Here is a 16,451-nt window from a genome sequence, read left to right as displayed (position 1 = left end):
CCAATCAGCGTGCGTACCGTCTCCGTATAGATCCAGTTGCCTTTTACGGAAATACGCAAATTATCATCACGATCCATTGCGCACTCGTATAGATTGATTGTATACAGTAAGACTCTCCTAACCCGATAGCCCACGCTTCTCGCTTTCCGAAAAGAAGATGATCATCCGCCACAGTTTCCGCACCAACACCTCGGCCTCCTCGTCCAGTGCCTATCATCAACAACATTAGTGTTAAATTCATACCAGATAATTCGAAGATACTCACCTCCTCCAGCTGTTCCACAAGCTCCTGGGGATGGCCGTGCTTGCGGACATGCTCCTCCACCACATCCACCAGCATCTGTTCTTGCACACCAAGGTATTCCACGATTTTCTTCTCCACAAACGGCTTGAGTTGGTCGCTGACCACCGTCTCGTCCACAAACTCCCACTTGACCTCCCAGTTCCAAAGTCCTTCCTTGTCGGTTGGAATCTCTGCCGCCAGCTGTCGCGCTGCTTGGGCACGTTCCTCCTCCGTGAGTCCGGCCGCTTCGGCGGCGCTGTCGAACTTGATCGGGATGAGGGGCTTGCGAGCCGTCGCCTGAGGCTCCTCCTCGTCCTCCAGCAATCCTTCGACTTCGGCCACCGTCCGGCGGGAAGTCGCCGCTTGAGCCTTCTGGGCAGCCGCACCAAGGGAGAGCTTGAAACGTTGGGGTTCCCGGGGAGCCTGGGGGCGGGTTTCGAGCTCCTCGGCCTGGCGCGCAAGGAAGTCGTCGGCCATGCCGCGGGCCTGTTCCCGTTGCTGCACCGAGCGAGCCCGTTCGCGCTCCTCCGCCGCACGGTCCGCATCATCCATGCTGATCTCACGCGCCCGGAACGCCGCCCGACTCCGTAGCCAGGCTCCGCGGTCGGCGTAGTAGTCATCAATTTTCCGGCTGGCTTCCGCGTCGTCGTCCCATTCCCGAAGCCGCTTATCCACCTCTTCGCGCACCTCCTGCAGCTTGGCCTCTTCCTCCTTGTCGCGCTTCTTCTCTCGCTCCAGAGCTGCCGTCCGACTGCGCTCCCGGTTGAGCCAGCGTCGTTCTTGGTCGAGGAACTGCTTCTCCAGCTCGGCTTCTTGCTTCTCTTGGCGGCGACGCTCCAACTCTTCATCGCTGGCATCAGACTCTTCATCCTCGCGATCAATGTAGACAGCGGGGGAGCCGTTGATGTTGCCTCCGTTCACAAACGAGACGCCCTTCTGGTAGTCCTTGGGGATCTGCACACCGAATCCCTTGGGCCCCGATGGCGCCCCGCGATCTCGGGGCCCGAGGGGAATTCCATTCGCACCTGCCGCAGGGCCGCTGGGGGCTGACGCAGGGGGAGAAGCGAGCCGGTTATGACGGGGACCCGCATTCCGAGCCCGTTCCATCGACTCAATCTCCTCCTCTCTCTTCAAGCGTTCAATATCTCGGCGGTTGCTGCGCTCGCGGAAGGCCGCGATCTCCTTGGCAACAGTCTCGCGCATCTCCGGCGGGATATCGGACAATTCGTCTTCGACGGTGATCGGGATGGTGACGACCTCGGCGTTTCCGTCATTCTGGCCGTCCGCATCGTTCATGGCCGTGTCGCCTTCGCGGTCGATAGCCGAGGCCTCCTCCTTCTGAGTCGGGGACGTGGGGTGGAAAAGATCGGATAGGACACTGGAGAGGGTCGCGCGAGCAGCGTCAATGCGAGCCTGCTTTCCAGTGGGGTCCTCCTCGCCTCTCGTAGATTCGTACTGTTCCAGGTACTTCATTGAGCTTTCGTCCACGACAACCTACACCAGTTAGTACTCCTCGTCGCAAGCGTTCATGGCAACGCGGAAAACCTACCAAAAGCGTACTCTTCTCCACCTCGGCATCCGCCTTCTCACCCCCGTCCGACGGCGTTTGCCGCTTCAGAGGCACTTCGATGTCCCTTAGCACTTCCACGGCGGTACCAAGACTTTCGGGGTCCTCGTACTCAGCGAAGCCAAACTTGCACGGTTTATCATCGGCATCAGTAGCACGGATCCAGCGGCGAAGATTGCCCGCCGAACGCAGGATGCGCTCGATGCCCTCATCGCCGCCGACACCCTCAGTGATTCCCCCGACGAAGATGGTGCGCACGATCTCCTCGCGCGTGGGCGGCTGGAGCTGCATCATCGCATCGCGAACGTTCTGACGCTGGGCCTCGAGGTTCGACGTCGAGCCCAAGCCAGCGCGCCGGCCGGGGGCGCCAGCCTCGCGTTCCCTGTTGGCGGTGTCTGGGGTGGCGGACTTGGCGGGACCGGAGGTGCCGAGGCGGATCACCGGGGCGGAGAAGTTGATGTTAGGCATGTTCGGGGGCGGCTGGAAGTTTGGGGGGAAGCCGGCGGGTCGGCCGGGTTGCTGGACGTTTGCTTGTTGCATCCCCGGGGCCGGGGTGGTTCCAGGAGCGGCCATTCCTGGAGGAGGTGCTATATCAGGGCGTTTGTCAGTCTGGCTGCGTATCTTTTCGTGGAGGCAGGCGATTGCGCTTACCCATGCCTGGGGGAGCTCCAGGATAGGCTCCATAGTCTGGTGGCCTACCGTAGAGACCGGGAGCTGTAGAGAGGTCAGAGGTTAGCTGGCGGTCGAGTTGATGAGGAGTGTTGGAGATACCTTGATACGGATACATGGCGATAGAATTCAGCTCCACAGGAATTCTGCACGTATATTATGGGTGGATAAAAGGAAGTAGAATACTAGTGCGAAGAGACTGAAGAGGCCGGAGAGAGAAAAGAGGGAGGATCGAGGGAGAGGAGAAGCGGTGGGGGAAGAAAGCGATTGCGCGAAGTCGAACAGTTGGAGATGAAGGAGTTTGCGATGCGTCCCGATGGGGAAGCCCGTGCGTTATGCATGATTAGTCATTATACCCTTGTGCGCATGTACATCGTCTCTTCAACTGGATCTAGATACACTCTGTGCCCAATACATTCCCTTCACACATCTTGCTGCCTCTTGTATTCCTTTTCCGACATTTCCATGTTGAATATTCGGTAATTCTGTTTTGCCACAATGACTCCACCTGGGCAAACGACCTCTCCTTTCTGTTAGACAGTTCCCAAGGTGTATCAAGTTCTCCAACCAGATCGCAATGGCAACTCCAGGCCTTCAGATAGTGCGTTTCAACGGGCGTTACTACAATCATCATCACGATGGTGGCTGTTCCTTTGAGGGACTTGGCGCCGAACTTGTCGCGAGCATCCCCAGTGACCCCGAGGAACATCATAATACGCGGTGAAGAACAATCCGTACCGTACACTATGTTAACTGTTTGCAGAATGGCTCGGGTCGATGCGAGGCGACTATACAGTCATTGAATCCGCCCTCGAAAAAGATGTCTACGAGATCCGAAAATTATTGCACCTATTATGTCTCTTCGTCATCACTCCATAGCTCTGGGTCTGGCACATAGTCGGGTCTTCCTGTGTATGCGTGTCCGGTCCCTTCCTCTAGCTGTTGAAGAAATGTAGCCGCTTGGATTTCCATGATAGACTCAGGCATTTTCATCGAAGTAAACACTCTCTTGAATTCATTCAGGATAAAGGTCTTGTCCCGCATTGCATTCCTTGCGGCGATTGCATCTGGTGATCCTTTGGGAAACCCCTGCCGGAGTGCCCGAGCAAAGTACGGTCTCAAGACAGCATTTTCCTCGTAAAGCTCAGGTGAAAAATCGACATCTTGGATGAAAATTGGGTATTCGTACAAGTAATATAGTGGGCCCGTATGAGCATACTCAAAGTCAATCACCCCAGATAGACAGGGGCGGGCTTCCGAGTTATCAGCGGGCTTCACGAAAAGCAGGTTTTGGGCATCAAAATCGGGGTGGATGAGACGGAAAGGAGGGTGGAAATACGATGCATCAGCTGGCGAAGTAAAGAAATTTTCTAGTGTCTCTTTTATCTGACCATAGAGGGTTTTGAGCTCCAAGGACTCCACGCTTTTCTCGTCGATAAATGCACATAGGAAGTCCAGGGTTGACTTGTATGTTCCTTCCTTGTTGGTAGGAAGGCACAGGTGGATGAAGGGGCCTAATCCGTCCTCTTGTAGGCTACCAATCTCGTCGAACTTCAACATTGCCATCTGGTTCAAAACGGCGGCAATCTGATCAAGCACGGCCTTTTTGTGGTCAAGCAATAGCCCGTCCCAAATTCTGTAAAGATGCTGGCCAGGGAGTCTCTCCATCAGAACAAACGGTGCCCCAACTGGGTTGTTTGACCTCAGGTCCTGGTGAAATATCTCTGCCACAGGGATGGATGTATGGTTCTTGACATATTGTATGGTCGCAATTTCGCTTGTCGCTTTGGCTTAACTCTCTTGGCGGCGGGTCAATCTCGCGATCCACGACGCGACGGCCTCATTCACCTTTGCGCTCGGGTCCAAGTCCAATAGAAATATTTCGTGGAATCGGCCACTGGTGAGTTTTCGCGCATTGATGCAGGGAGCACGTAGAACGGTGGAAGCGCAGGCCCTCAGTTCCCTGAGATTCAACTCCAACTCAGGCAGTTCATCGGATTCATATCATCATCGGCACTGGAGTTAGGGGAGGCATAATCCTCATGAATCCAGGATGGAGTGTCAAGCATACTTTGATTTAATCCTGCGGGTCCGGAATTCTTAAGGTCGTCCTGAGGATGCTATAAGTTTCCTGGGGATCGATGTATAAAGTCACGTGTAAATCATTAGTAATCAGTGCATAATCTGGTTATCCAATTCTGGTTATACATCAATGGTCCTAGTATGCCAAATAGTATACGTACAATCCTCCAGAGTCTAGAGCTGCTCCGACCCGGATCTGATTACTATTTTTCAGTCTCGACCAAATACCATCATGGTAATTCCCCGGAGGCCGGTGGATAGACCGAACAGGCGGCCGGTGACCGGTTTCCGAGGAGATCAAGCAGACAGAAGAAGAACGGGGACGATTTGCCTGCAGAATATAGACTGAGTGGATGCACCGGAGGACAGTCCTCCAGAGTCAGATGACGGGAAAAAAAGCGATATCCAAGATGAATTCGGATAAATAAGTAGGACTAGTCAGATGGCGTGGGGCAGACCTGCGGAATACCTGCCCCTCCAAATCCGGACGGACCCCAACACACCGGTTACGCCATCACATCGTTCTTCTTCTACTCCCCACCATCTTCCTCTCGCTCTCCCTCTCCCTCTTTCTCCCACACACTTCCCTTCATCTACCTCCCCCAGACTCATCCAGTAAGTCCTCCATTCATTCCATCCTTCAATTCACCCCTCTAATACTCATCCCCCAGCAATGCCCGGTTTCAGCCAAGCTACCGAGCTCCCCGCCTGGAAGGAGCTCCAGAAGCACCACAATGATGTCGCTCGCAACATCGTTCTGAAGGATGCCTTCCAGAAGGATCCTCAGCGTTTCCAGCGTCTCAGCCGTAACTTCTCCAACTCGGCCGACGGCTCCGACATCCTCTTCGACTTCTCCAAGAACTTCCTGACCGAGGAGACCCTCGACCTGCTGGTGAAGCTCGCTAAGGAGGCCAACGTCGAGGAGCTGCGCGATGCCATGTTCAAGGGTGAGCACATCAACTTTACCGAGGACCGTGCCGTCTACCACGCCGCTCTGCGCAACGTCACCAATGAGCCCATGCAGGTCGACGGCAAGAGCGTCGTCGAGGAGGTCAACTCCGTTCTCGACCACATGAAGGAGTTTTCCGAGCAGGTCCGGAGTGGCCAGTGGACCGGTTACACCGGCAAGAAGATCAACACCATCATCAACATCGGTATCGGTGGTTCCGATCTTGGTCCCGTCATGGTCACCGAAGCCCTCAAGCCCTACGGCGCTCCCGGCATGAAGCTGCACTTCGTCTCCAACATCGATGGCACCCACATCGCCGAGGCCCTCAAGGACTCCGATCCCGAGACCACCCTCTTCCTCATTGCCTCCAAGACCTTCACCACCGCCGAGACCACCACCAACGCCAACACCGCCAAGTCCTGGTTCCTCCAGACGGCCAAGGATGACGCTCACATCGCGAAGCACTTTGTGGCCCTCTCGACCAACGAGGCCGAGGTCACCAAGTTCGGCATCGACAAGAAGAACATGTTCGGCTTCGAGTCGTGGGTGGGTGGTCGCTACTCCGTCTGGAGCGCCATCGGTCTCTCCGTCGCCCTCTACATCGGCTATGACAACTTCCACCAGTTCCTGGCAGGTGCCAACGCCATGGACAAGCACTTCCGCGAGACGCCCCTGGAGCAGAACATTCCCGTCATCGGTGGTCTGCTGAGCGTGTGGTACAGTGACTTCTTCGGCGCTCAGACGCACCTGGTGGCCCCCTTCGACCAGTACCTGCACCGCTTCCCGGCCTACCTGCAGCAGCTCTCCATGGAGAGCAACGGCAAGGCCATCACCCGCTCCGGCGAATACGTCAAGTACACCACCGGCCCCATCCTCTTCGGCGAGCCGGCCACCAACGCCCAGCACAGCTTCTTCCAGCTGCTCCACCAGGGCACCAAGCTCATCCCCTCGGACTTCATCATGGCTGCCGAGTCGCACAACCCCGTCGAGGGTGGCAAGCACCAGCGCATGCTCGCCTCCAACTTCCTCGCTCAGTCGGAGGCTCTGATGGTCGGCAAGACCCCCGAGCAGGTCAAGTCCGAGGGCGCTCCGGACCACCTGGTGTCGCACAAGACCTTCCTCGGTAACCGGCCCACCACGTCCATCCTGGCCCAGAAGATCACCCCGGGCACGCTGGGTGCGCTGATCGCCTACTACGAGCACGTCACCTTCACCGAGGGCGCCGTCTGGAACATCAACTCGTTCGACCAGTGGGGTGTCGAGCTGGGCAAGGTACTGGCCAAGAAGATCCAGAAGGAGCTGGAGACCTCAGGCGCGGGCGAGGACCACGATGCGTCCACCAGCGGACTGCTCCTGGCCTTCAAGAAGAAGGCCAAGCTGGCGTAAGCAATTGGGACGGATAAAAAAAAAAAAGAAAAGAAAAGAGTTTGATGAAGTCATGCGATTGTTTTAGTATGTTAGTATGAGCATAATGAATATTGTTGTATCCAAGTGTCTAGAGGCGTAAACAAGGAAAGGAAGAGCGGCTAACGCCCAAAAGGGTAACCCGCGGCTCGACCTCCACCGTGTCTCTCTCTCTTCCTCCACCCTCGAGCAACGCCACAGCGTAGCCCTCGAGCACGCCTTGACAATGTTCCTGCAGCGCCTCAAATCCCTCTCACACTATGGGCTGATTGTGTCCTCCCTCCCAGTCGCCACGGCGACTGAGCTCGCGCGGGCGTACAGCTACGGCCAACCGATGCCAGTGACTTGTCTGAACCGGACAATCGACTCAGGGGAGCACGTATGTCCCTTGGACAAGAACCCATTCCCTCCATCCACCCAAGCTAACAGACCTAGATCACCGACAGCCTTGGCAAACTGCAATACATCCCTTTTCCGACCTGCAACGAGACCTTCCTCCCGCTCGCGCTCCGCTACGGCGTGACCGAAACCATCAACTGCACCATCAACGCCCTCCCCGATGAGATGTACCACCTCCTCGAGTACTACGTGCACTCGGACGTGCCCATGACCTGCCGCGTGCCCACAGGCCCGCTCTCCCCCGACGGCCGCGTTCCGGACCCCTTCAACGCCGACACCGAAGGCACCGAGCTCCAGGACCTGCTCGACCCGGAAGGCCCGTCCTACACGCCCATCACCTTCGCACTGCAGGGCACCCTCCAGCGCAGCCACCTGCACATATGGACGGACATGAACGTGCTGGCGCACAACATCGCGGCGCAGGACCCCAAGGCCGCGAAGAAGGGCAAGAGCAAGAAGCGCAAGGGGAAGCGTGCCGTGCCACCCGGGTACGTCGTCGCTGGCACGGCGTACTCGGTCCCCGAGTTCGATGTGGCCGCCATGCGCAAGATCGAGAAGGGCAATAGCGACGAGGAGACGGCCGTGGCGGAGAACGCCCGCGACCCGTGGACCGCCGAGCACGGCACCAAGGTCATCCGCGGGGAGCCGTTGACCTTTACCTTCCGTGTGAGCTGGATCGAGGGCGGGCGCGGCATTGGGTGGCCGTCGTCGACGGGGGCGGAGGACGGAGCGCCGAGTGTGGCTGGGTTCTTTGCGCGGGTGTTCTTGTTTGCGATGATCGCCGGGGTTGGCGCCATTCTGGCCCTGTATTGGGAGCGCACGCGGCGGAGGGGATGGCGTGGGGATGGCATCTTGGGGGTGCCGTCTCGTGGGAAAGGATCGGTGGGGATCTCGTATGGGAATGGGGGGAAGGCGAATGGGTACGGCGGGTATGCGTCGGCGGCGGCGACGGGGGGATATGGCTATGGGGGGTTTACGAGCGGGAAAAAAGATTGATGTCGGGCACGGGTCTGGTTTGTACAGTATGGATTGGATAGCGTTGGGATAGATTGAGATGAACCGTGAACTCCGTTTGAACCTAGTATAATACACAAGATACAATCCTTCCACGTCTATGGCTATCGCTTTCTCCGCGGATATGCATATATACACCCTTGCACCCTTGCAATGGTTCGCACAACAGTGGTGTATGAAGAAGAAACAACTACCATCCCTGCGCCCGCATGCGCTGGATCTTGTTCACCGTCTTGTCGAACGAGAACTTGAACAGCTTGCGCCACCGCTGCATGCGCAGGTCCTTGCGCATCTGGCCGCGCCGCACGTGGAACCGCTGCTGGTTGGCCTGCTGCTTGACGCGGTTGGCGTTACAGGTGATCTGGAGGGTGCGCAGGGCGGCCGCGAGGTCGGTGCCCTTCTCCGGCTCGACGTGCACCTGGCGGCCCAGCGACGGGCCCAGCTTCAGCTCGACCCGCCGCATCGCGGGCCGGTAGTTGTCCGTGCCGGCGGACATGCCCACGGCGCGGCCCAGCGAGAGCGCATCGCCGAAGACGCTCTGCCGGCTGCCGCTGGCGTTGCCCGGTTGCTGCGGCGAGCCCGTCTCGGAGGAGGTGTTGCTGATGTTGAGCTTGCTGAGGATCTGGTCGAAGTCGGAGGTGCCCTGCGTTGGTTGCGAGGGCGGCTGGGTTTTTGTGGGTGTTTTGGAGGAGGCATGGCGGAGGGAGGTGATCGGGAGGGCGCGGGTCTGCGTGGATAGGAGGGCTGTTGGCCTCACACGGAGGCTGTGGGCGAGAGCGCGAATCTCCATTGTGAGGTGGGTGGAGAGTTGATGTTGGTCGAGGGTGGACGGAGAGCGGACGGTGAAGTTGGAGCTCGATTTTCCGCATAGCAGTCACGTGATATGACCAGTTCATACTCCGAACGACAGCCATGCACACCACCACTACCCGCAGCAGCAACTCTCCACCAGAAAGCCCGGAAGACGACATGTCCTCCATTACCATCGCTACCCTCCCCCGCATGAGCCGGGATGCTCTCTCGGCCCTGTTGCTGGGCAGCACGCCCTCAAAGTTGGCCATCATCGACGTCCGCGATTCAGGTAAACGTGCTCGGCCCTCGTATCGAGTCCCCGATACTAACGGTCCAGACCACGTCGGGGGCCATATCTACTCTTCCACTTGGGTGCCCAGCTCCTCGCTCGACGTCCGTCTGCCGGAGCTGATCCGCACGCTCCAGGACAAGGAGAAGGTGGTCTTCCACTGCGCGCTGAGCCAGCAGCGCGGTCCGTCGGCGGCGCTGCGTTACGCCCGCGAGCGTGAGCGTGTACTGGGCCCCGAGGAAAGCCAGAAACAAGAGGTATATGTGCTGGAGGGCGGGTTTGTACAGTGGCAGGAGAAATACGGCAAGGATGTGCGCCTGACCGAGGCGTATGCCGAGGATATCTGGCGGGAGTATTGATCTAGATCCATCTTACATCGTTTCGTTTACCACATAGCTTTTGCATGGATACCCGGGAATGGCATGGTCGTGCTGCGCGGCGCTTAGATTACACCGAGTTTCGTTATACATACAGGAATACATACAGGGTTGTCTATCGTACAGTGTCTATCCATCACAGGCTAATCCCGCCGCCAAACCCAACCGGTCGACGCTGTCCACTGTTCTCCGGGACAATCGCCATGACCTTGTAGATCTTCCCCATGCCTCCGCCGCCCTTCTCGACCAGCCGCTGCCACCCGCTCTCCAGCGTCTTCCGCTTCTCCTCGTCCTGCACCCCGCGCAGCAGCTGCTGCATGCGCTCCGCAATGCCCATGGCCTGCAGGAAATCGCCCTGCTGGACGGGCCCATGCACCTCGACGCCCTCGCTGGCTTCGATAGCCGCCTCCGCCAGCGACACGAAATCCACATCCGCGCTGACGTCCACCTGTCCCGGCGCCGACAGCGGCGGCACATTGCGGTGGTTCTGGATGCCGCGCAGGGAATTGACCGGGATCGTCTCCTGTGTGCCGTAGTCCATGATGAGCGCCGCGCCGGACGGGACGCTCTTTGCCGCGGCCGTCGGGACCGTCGCCGCTTGCTCCGACAACTGGTCCCGTCGGGTCGCCGTGCGTGGCGGCTGCGAGGCGCCTCCGATGCGGCGTGCAAAGTCCGAGGCGTAGATGCGGCTCTCTGGGCTGACCTCGATGGTGGCGCCGGGCTGCGATCTCAGCGCGCGGTACCGCGCCGAGATCTCCGGGATGACCAGCGACGAGGGCGTCGATGCCTTGGCCTGGGTGAGGGTGAACTCCGGCTCGCCGGGCTGGTTCTCGTCCACGGCCTTTGGGTTCAGCGTCACCATGAGCTCGCGCCATTGCGGCGTGTTGGCGGATTTGAGGGGCGCGTGGAGCTTGGTTGGGCCGGTTGGGGTCATGATTTGGTCGGTAGGTTGGTTCTCTGGGGATGGGGGGACGGACTCGAAGGCGTGGATGGGGAGGGCGTCGAAGAACTCGTGGGCGAAAATGAAGGGGGTTTTGTCTTCCTCTGGTCGGTGTTAGTATTGGTTGAGGGGGGTGCAGGTGGGTAGACGTACCGTGAGGTAATAACCGGATGTCCTCGACCCAGGTGACAGGCACGTCGAAGTACTTGCAGACACTGCGATGTCCGATGTCCGTCTCCTCCATGGCGGCGTCGCCGCAGAGGAGCTGTTTCTGCACTTCTCGCAGCGTCGGGCTAGCCTCTACCAGATAGATGCCCTCGATGCTGGATGTGAAGGTTTTGAAGTTGCGGAATGTCTAGCCGGGGGGATGGTCAGCCATTTTCCATGCCCATGTATTCATCGTCTGGACAGGCACTCACCCGAAGCATGTCGTCCATGAGCGTTCCCTTCCCTGGTCCCACCTCCATCAATTGCACGCCGCTGCGTTTGCGCCCCTGCGCCATCCATTCTGCAATCGTCCAGATCCCGACAAGCTCACCAAATACCTGCGATATCTCCGGCGATGTCACAAAGTCGCCTTTCTTGCCGAAGACTTCGCCGTCGCCTTCGGGTCGCGTTGTGTAGTAGCCGCCGTCCGGGGAGGTGAGCACCTGGCGCATGAACGCAGCGATGGGAATCGGGCCGGTGACCTGGTCTGTTAGCTGCTGGAGAAGCGTGCGTGTTCAGTGTCCGTACCTTGATCGCATTGGCAAGGGTTTTGGCCAATGGAGTAGACCACTGTCTAGTGTCGAATGTCGAGGACCATCGGCGTGGCAACAAGGATCTCTGTTTTGGAGGATTCCTGATAAGGTGCGCTACGGCACGTCTGGGTAGGATCATATTGGGACGGTCTAGGACCGCAGAAGAAGTTCTGACTACAGGAGGTGGATGATGTTTCTTGATGCTTCTCCAATTTCTCCGCAAAAGTTCCGCAGCACGTGATTCTTATCATATCAGTCTACGCAGTACAATGAATGGATGGCCTTTCTACACAGCTCCAATTCCTTTCCAAACCTGTATTCATATCGTACATATCGTGAGTGATTGACAGTCAAAGTACAGCAGAGGTGTCCAATTTCACCGAACTGCGGTTCGATATGCTCGCGCCCCCGGATAGCATCCATCCCAGCTATCAGCTACCGCCGCGACCTCCGATTTTTCGGGTTCTGCGGTGGAGCATCGGTCATCATCTCATCGCTGTAGAGACCCTGCTCGCCTGATTGCTGGTTCCGGTTCCCAGGGTTGCGATTGCGGTTACGTCTGTTGTTGCGTCCATACGCCTGTTGGGATTCACCGAACCCGTAGCTTCCATCCTGGACGATGGGCTCTCCGCGTTGTAGACGGCGCTCGCGGTCGGCCTGTTCTCGGAGGTTGTTAAATGAGGACTGCGGTTGGGGTACGCTGTCGAAGAGGTCCGGCTTGCCTGCGGAGCCGGTTTGTTTCAGCCGCATCGAGAGAACTCTGCCATCAGCCTGGGGTTTGTTAGCTCTACCATAATGCCGACCACGCCAGGGACAGGTCGTGACATACCCTCTGGTTGTGGAAATTGGCAATCACATTCTCCGCGGACCACTTCTCCGCGAACGAAAGCTGCGCGGTAACAGTCGGGTGCTGCGCCGTGATCCAACAGCTCAGCAGCGGACCGGAAATCGGTTCAATGGCCGATTGAATGTCCGCAGCCGTCGTACCGGGCGCGAAGTTGCTCCCAATGACTACAAACGGGCCCGAGCTGGCCCCCTTGATGGAGATGCCCACGGGGCCGTCCCGGACGGTAGCCTGTCCGCTGGCCGGGTTCAACGCGGAGAGTAGGCGGTTCTCATCGGGGCGACGCTTTTTCTGGGGTTTCGCAGTGGAAGGAGTAGTTCGTGTGGGCGCCGACGGGGCCCGAACGGCCTTCTTCGGATTGAGCGAGGCGGATGCGGAGCGCTACCAGGACAGCGAAGGAGGGCCAAATTAGCACGTCGGATGCTCAGATAAGGTCATTGACCGAGAAGTTGATGTCTCACCTTCGTTACACCGATGCGACTGGCGAGGCTGCCGGATGTCGCGTTTTGCGCCTTGTTTGCAGCTCCGGCGCCGGGAGCGCTGGCTCGTCGGTTCTTTCCTAGGATTTTGTTCGCGAGGTCTTCGTTCTTTCGCTTTTGGCGATCTAAAAGAAGAAAATTTGTTAGCGATAACGACCTGGGAGGGCGGGTTCCTCGAGCGGCAGCTTGTACCAGCTTGGATGATCTGATCGAAGGAGACGTTTTGCTGGCCGGCGGCCATGGCGGATAAGGATGAGGGATGAGATACGAAAGGATGAGAAGAGTATAGAGATATTACTAGAGAGACACGAGTAAAAGTAGAGGAAGAGTAAAGGTGGCAGACCCGGGAAATAAATAAGACGGAGGATGCGGTGGTGGAACGCGGCGAGGATGAAAGACGGTTGACGCTGAGCTGAAATCTCCACCGCCAACGACACTACTACCACGCAGTATATACTGCCTACAACACCACAATCTGGCTGCATATAGGAAACCACCAACATGCCTTCCTCAGACAGTACGCTCGAACACAAGGAAACGACGATGCAGGTCCATTGCCATCTCTACAGCCAGGAACTTCTTTCCTGTCCGACGGTACCCATGCATCTTCAGCTGCGTTCCTGATCCCACATCTGTCTGGCTTGTCTCTTCAGAGTGATCCCATTAGAATTCAAGTCAAAGTGCAATCATATCATATCAACGCTTGAGTTCTACTCTACTCGCTATTCTGTCGCTATCAGGACCATCGGTACCTACCGACATGCCCTTCCGTCTGTTTGCTGCTTCCCGATCGACCCCGGCGAACAACAACCAGTAAGTAGTACAATGCCCCTGTTCGTGTCTAGACGTTGACTTGCTAGATCTGTGGCTCCATCGACTGGCAGCCAAACCGCCCAGTCTACGTCTGTCAATCAGAATAATGCTCAGCAGAGCTCATCGTCAGCCCTAGGATCTTCCAGCGCAGGATCTGGCAATGGAGGATCGGGCAACGGAGGATCGGGCAACCAAGGGAACACGAGTTTGATACGAACTGCACTGCGCAGTGTTCGATCCAAGTTTAAGAGACGTAAAAACCCAAACCCACCTCGTCCTCAGAATCCCGGCAGGTTTGATCCGAATCTTAGATCGGCGTGAAAGCTCCTATCCGTCGACGCTCTCCGAGGCAAGCACCGAGGAAGATCATAACTTCGGATCCAATTTGCAACGCTCGAAGTCGCGGCATCATGTCAACGGTCACCGTTCTTCACATCCGTAGATGCATCCAACGCATCCTGAGACTATCCGCGAGGAATTGAGCAAGTACTTCGCGAGCTGATGGAATAGTTGCATTGGCTCACTTCGAATTGGCGTGTATGGATTATGGAGTTCTTGTTCTGGGTTATTCTATTATGGCTGTTTCTGTTTCAGTAGTATGGTTCCATTTGGTACTTCTACACCGACCTTAGAAGTTATATATAACTATCGGATTATCAATTTTCGTTCCAGATCCGAGTAAGAGTATGTCCTATCGACAACCCTCTGGCCAATATGATAGAAATGTACTGAGAAAATACCTACCTTTGCCTACTTCTTGGAATGGGTTGACGCTGAGAGCGGAAGTTGAGGAAGTTGTTGATTGCGGGCAAATCGGATGACGCTATCGGAATGCGATCGAACCTCCGATTTATTTCCAATCACCCCGCCTGTTCCGCACTCCCGCCTTACCATAGACAGCGCCACCATATCGTTTCTCATTTCTTTCTCTTGATATCTTCATCTGATCTTTTACGTTCGCCTACAGGTTCAGAGTTTCCAACATGATCGAACCATTCCAGGTCCGTGTGGCTCTAAGATCCCCGAATACGCCACGACAAGCGATGCTGACTTGTTAGACCACCTTCTCGGTTCCCATGACCTGCGAAGGATGCGTGAAGGATATCTCGAGCTCCCTCCAGAAGATTGAGGGTATGACGCAACCCCCTTCGCGGTTCTGGTTGGTTGTCTGTTAACGCCACCCAGGAATCCACAAGGTCGAAGCGAACCTCAAGGACCAGCTGGTGTTCATCGAGGGCACTGCGCCTCCGAGCTCGATCGTCTCGGCTATTCAGGATACGGGACGCGATGCCATCCTACGGGGCAGTGGCACTTCCAACAGTACGATCGATCCTTATGTTTAGCATGGCGGAATAGATCGCTAACATCGAACACGAAACTAGGCTCCGCGGTGTGCATCCTGGAAACACATTCGTCGACTGTTTCGAACAAGATCCGTGGACTGGCGCGGATGGTGCAGGTCTCGTCCAACATGACGCTTGTGGATCTGACCATCAACGGACTCGCTCCCGGCAAATACTGGGCTACCGTACGAGAGACGGGGGACATCTCGCAGGGCGCTGCTTCGACGGGAGGACTGTGGGAGTCTCTCAAGACGACCGTGTTGGGTTCCGAGACGGCGAAGGAACCCCGGGGAGTGTTTGGCTCGGTGGACGTCGACAAGAATGGCAAGGGGAATGTGTTCCTCGACCGACCGGTGGCGGTATGGGAGATGATTGGACGCAGCATGGTGGTGTCCAAGAACAAGGACGGCCCGTTCCAGAAGGACGATGCGGATACGTTGGTGGGCGTGATTGCACGCAGTGCGGGCGTGTGGGACAATGACAAGATGGTTTGCTCGTGCTCGGGCAAGAATGTGTGGCAGGAACGTCAGGAGCAGGTGTCTCGGGGCATGGCCTGATGGGTTGGAGCCAAGGCCGTTGGATACGATTGGTGATATATGGCGGGCGATACGGAGGATTGGCGTGGAGGAACCGGATGTGAGTGGAAGGAAATAGACTCCGTTTTGTTTTGTTGGATCTGATGGATACCCTTTGTCGTGTAGATAGCATGGTCACGTCTCGAGCGTTAAATGGAACTATTGGAGTTGAGGAAGGATTGCGGAAGCGAAGTGATGGAGCCCTGCGAGAGGTCCTCGAAGCGCCGTGGCGGGGCGGGATCCATACCGGGAGTAGTTGTATATTCGATATTATTTTTGGATCCTCGTAGTATCTACATCGTACAGAGTAAGTACTTAGTGGGGAGATCCATGGAGAGATTCAATGTCCGATGCGATGGATGTGCTGGAGTATACAGAATCATGTGATGTTGTATAGTATACAACTTCTACTTCCCCTCGACTTCTCTCCTCTTCTCTTCTTCAACCTCATCTCCTCCTCACCCCACACCGGAACGGTCAGATCATCACCAGCAAGATGATGGCCCAATCCCCCTTCTCGCCAATCATTCATCACGGCGCATGGATCGTCCCCCTGCAATGTGATAGATTTTCCCCTGCAGCAGCCAATAACACTCCGGAGGCTGGTGACCACAGGGTTATTTTTATATCCACTACGTCTTTCCCCTCTTCACCGTGGCTGGATCCTGGATATTATGCCGTGTTCCTTGCTGCATCTCTCTGCACGCTAGTTCGTCCCGATTCCCGTTCTTTTCCCTGCCCTTTTGCTATAACCCCTCCCCTGCAGCCAGTATTTCTCCTTTCCGTCGACCTCAACTGACCGAGCCGGTAGATTATTCTCCTCATGCAAGGACGTCTTGCGCAATGGATTCTTGAATATCTTCCGTAGCATCATCTTCTCGTCGTGTCTGGT

At 56.8% G+C, this 16,451-nt stretch overlaps 9 protein-coding genes across 9 annotated transcripts; 5 read left to right on the top strand and 4 right to left on the bottom strand.

Annotated features, from left to right (window-relative positions):
- Positions 1-67: 67 nt before the first annotated feature.
- Positions 68-2,796, bottom strand: BDV59DRAFT_119586 (uncharacterized protein). Its single transcript, XM_073686767.1, has 5 exons — positions 2,622-2,796; positions 2,502-2,564; positions 1,833-2,437; positions 266-1,777; positions 68-210 (listed from the first exon to the last, which is right to left on the bottom strand). Exons 1-5 carry the CDS (start codon positions 2,635-2,637, stop codon positions 118-120), a joined length of 2,289 nt encoding a protein of 762 aa, XP_073544144.1. The 5' UTR covers positions 2,638-2,796; the 3' UTR covers positions 68-117.
- Positions 2,797-3,371: 575 nt separating this feature from the next.
- Positions 3,372-4,187, bottom strand: BDV59DRAFT_205367 (uncharacterized protein; the record flags this gene model as incomplete). Its single annotated transcript, XM_073694630.1, has 1 exon — positions 3,372-4,187. The coding sequence occupies one exon, from the start codon at positions 4,185-4,187 to the stop codon at positions 3,372-3,374; it is 816 nt and encodes a 271-aa protein (XP_073544143.1).
- An 834-nt stretch (positions 4,188-5,021) lies between these two features.
- BDV59DRAFT_119580 (glucose-6-phosphate isomerase) lies at positions 5,022-7,037 on the top strand. Its single transcript, XM_073686766.1, has 2 exons — positions 5,022-5,216; positions 5,273-7,037. The coding sequence occupies exon 2, from the start codon at positions 5,275-5,277 to the stop codon at positions 6,934-6,936; it is 1,662 nt and encodes a 553-aa protein (XP_073544142.1). The 5' UTR covers positions 5,022-5,216; positions 5,273-5,274; the 3' UTR covers positions 6,937-7,037.
- BDV59DRAFT_205365 (uncharacterized protein) lies at positions 7,022-8,349 on the top strand (the record flags this gene model as incomplete). Its single annotated transcript, XM_073694629.1, has 3 exons — positions 7,022-7,033; positions 7,091-7,333; positions 7,390-8,349. The coding sequence occupies 3 exons, from the start codon at positions 7,022-7,024 to the stop codon at positions 8,347-8,349; spliced, it is 1,215 nt and encodes a 404-aa protein (XP_073544141.1).
- Positions 8,258-9,184, bottom strand: BDV59DRAFT_186748 (mitochondrial 37S ribosomal protein bS21m). Its single transcript, XM_073691079.1, has one exon. The coding sequence runs from the start codon at positions 9,155-9,157 to the stop codon at positions 8,558-8,560; it is 600 nt and encodes a 199-aa protein (XP_073544140.1). The 5' UTR covers positions 9,158-9,184; the 3' UTR covers positions 8,258-8,557.
- A 36-nt stretch (positions 9,185-9,220) lies between these two features.
- On the top strand, positions 9,221-9,936 carry BDV59DRAFT_186747 (phosphatase YCH1). Its single transcript, XM_073691078.1, has 2 exons — positions 9,221-9,448; positions 9,497-9,936. Exons 1-2 carry the CDS (start codon positions 9,280-9,282, stop codon positions 9,805-9,807), a joined length of 480 nt encoding a protein of 159 aa, XP_073544139.1. The 5' UTR covers positions 9,221-9,279; the 3' UTR covers positions 9,808-9,936.
- Positions 9,937-9,961: 25 nt separating this feature from the next.
- BDV59DRAFT_195783 (DUF185-domain-containing protein) lies at positions 9,962-13,069 on the bottom strand (the record flags this gene model as incomplete). The annotated part of the gene is made up of 8 exons (XM_073692628.1): positions 9,962-10,869; positions 10,919-11,120; positions 11,185-11,454; positions 11,501-11,606; positions 11,945-12,276; positions 12,335-12,730; positions 12,811-12,953; positions 13,021-13,069. 8 exons carry the CDS (start codon positions 13,067-13,069, stop codon positions 9,962-9,964), a joined length of 2,406 nt encoding a protein of 801 aa, XP_073544138.1.
- Positions 13,070-14,541: 1,472 nt separating this feature from the next.
- On the top strand, positions 14,542-16,004 carry BDV59DRAFT_186742 (copper chaperone CCS1). Its single transcript, XM_073691077.1, has 4 exons — positions 14,542-14,642; positions 14,700-14,772; positions 14,827-14,961; positions 15,024-16,004. The coding sequence occupies exons 1-4, from the start codon at positions 14,625-14,627 to the stop codon at positions 15,539-15,541; spliced, it is 744 nt and encodes a 247-aa protein (XP_073544137.1). The 5' UTR covers positions 14,542-14,624; the 3' UTR covers positions 15,542-16,004.
- BDV59DRAFT_186739 (uncharacterized protein) lies at positions 15,598-16,004 on the top strand. Its single transcript, XM_073691076.1, has 2 exons — positions 15,598-15,620; positions 15,686-16,004. Exon 2 carries the CDS (start codon positions 15,713-15,715, stop codon positions 15,944-15,946), a length of 234 nt encoding a protein of 77 aa, XP_073544136.1. The 5' UTR covers positions 15,598-15,620; positions 15,686-15,712; the 3' UTR covers positions 15,947-16,004.
- Positions 16,005-16,451: the final 447 nt, after the last annotated feature.

The sequence above is a fragment of the Aspergillus ambiguus genome (genome assembly GCF_047715705.1).
Source record: "Aspergillus ambiguus strain CBS 117.58 unplaced genomic scaffold BDV59scaffold_43, whole genome shotgun sequence".
Lineage (NCBI taxonomy): Eukaryota > Fungi > Ascomycota > Eurotiomycetes > Eurotiales > Aspergillaceae > Aspergillus > Aspergillus ambiguus.
Note: the sequence above shows the minus strand (reverse complement) of the source record. Positions and strands in the feature narration are given on the sequence as shown.

Coding starts and splice junctions, on each gene's coding strand:
- BDV59DRAFT_119586 (XM_073686767.1), bottom strand. Junction 2,438..2,501: donor TGGAGCTCCCCCAGGCATGG/GTAAGCGCAATC, acceptor GCCCTGATATAG/CACCTCCTCCAGGAATGGCC. Junction 1,778..1,832: donor TGGAGAAGAGTACGCTTTTG/GTAGGTTTTCCG, acceptor TAACTGGTGTAG/GTTGTCGTGGACGAAAGCTC.
- BDV59DRAFT_119580 (XM_073686766.1), top strand. CDS start 5,275: ATGCCCGGTTTCAGCCAAGCTACCGAGCTCCCCGCCTGGAAGGAGCTC.
- BDV59DRAFT_186748 (XM_073691079.1), bottom strand. CDS start 9,157: ATGGAGATTCGCGCTCTCGCCCACAGCCTCCGTGTGAGGCCAACAGCC.
- BDV59DRAFT_186747 (XM_073691078.1), top strand. CDS start 9,280: ATGCACACCACCACTACCCGCAGCAGCAACTCTCCACCAGAAAGCCCG. Junction 9,449..9,496: donor CATCGACGTCCGCGATTCAG/GTAAACGTGCTC, acceptor CTAACGGTCCAG/ACCACGTCGGGGGCCATATC.
- BDV59DRAFT_186742 (XM_073691077.1), top strand. Junction 14,773..14,826: donor CTCCCTCCAGAAGATTGAGG/GTATGACGCAAC, acceptor AACGCCACCCAG/GAATCCACAAGGTCGAAGCG. Junction 14,962..15,023: donor GGGCAGTGGCACTTCCAACA/GTACGATCGATC, acceptor ACACGAAACTAG/GCTCCGCGGTGTGCATCCTG.
- BDV59DRAFT_186739 (XM_073691076.1), top strand. CDS start 15,713: ATGGAACTATTGGAGTTGAGGAAGGATTGCGGAAGCGAAGTGATGGAG.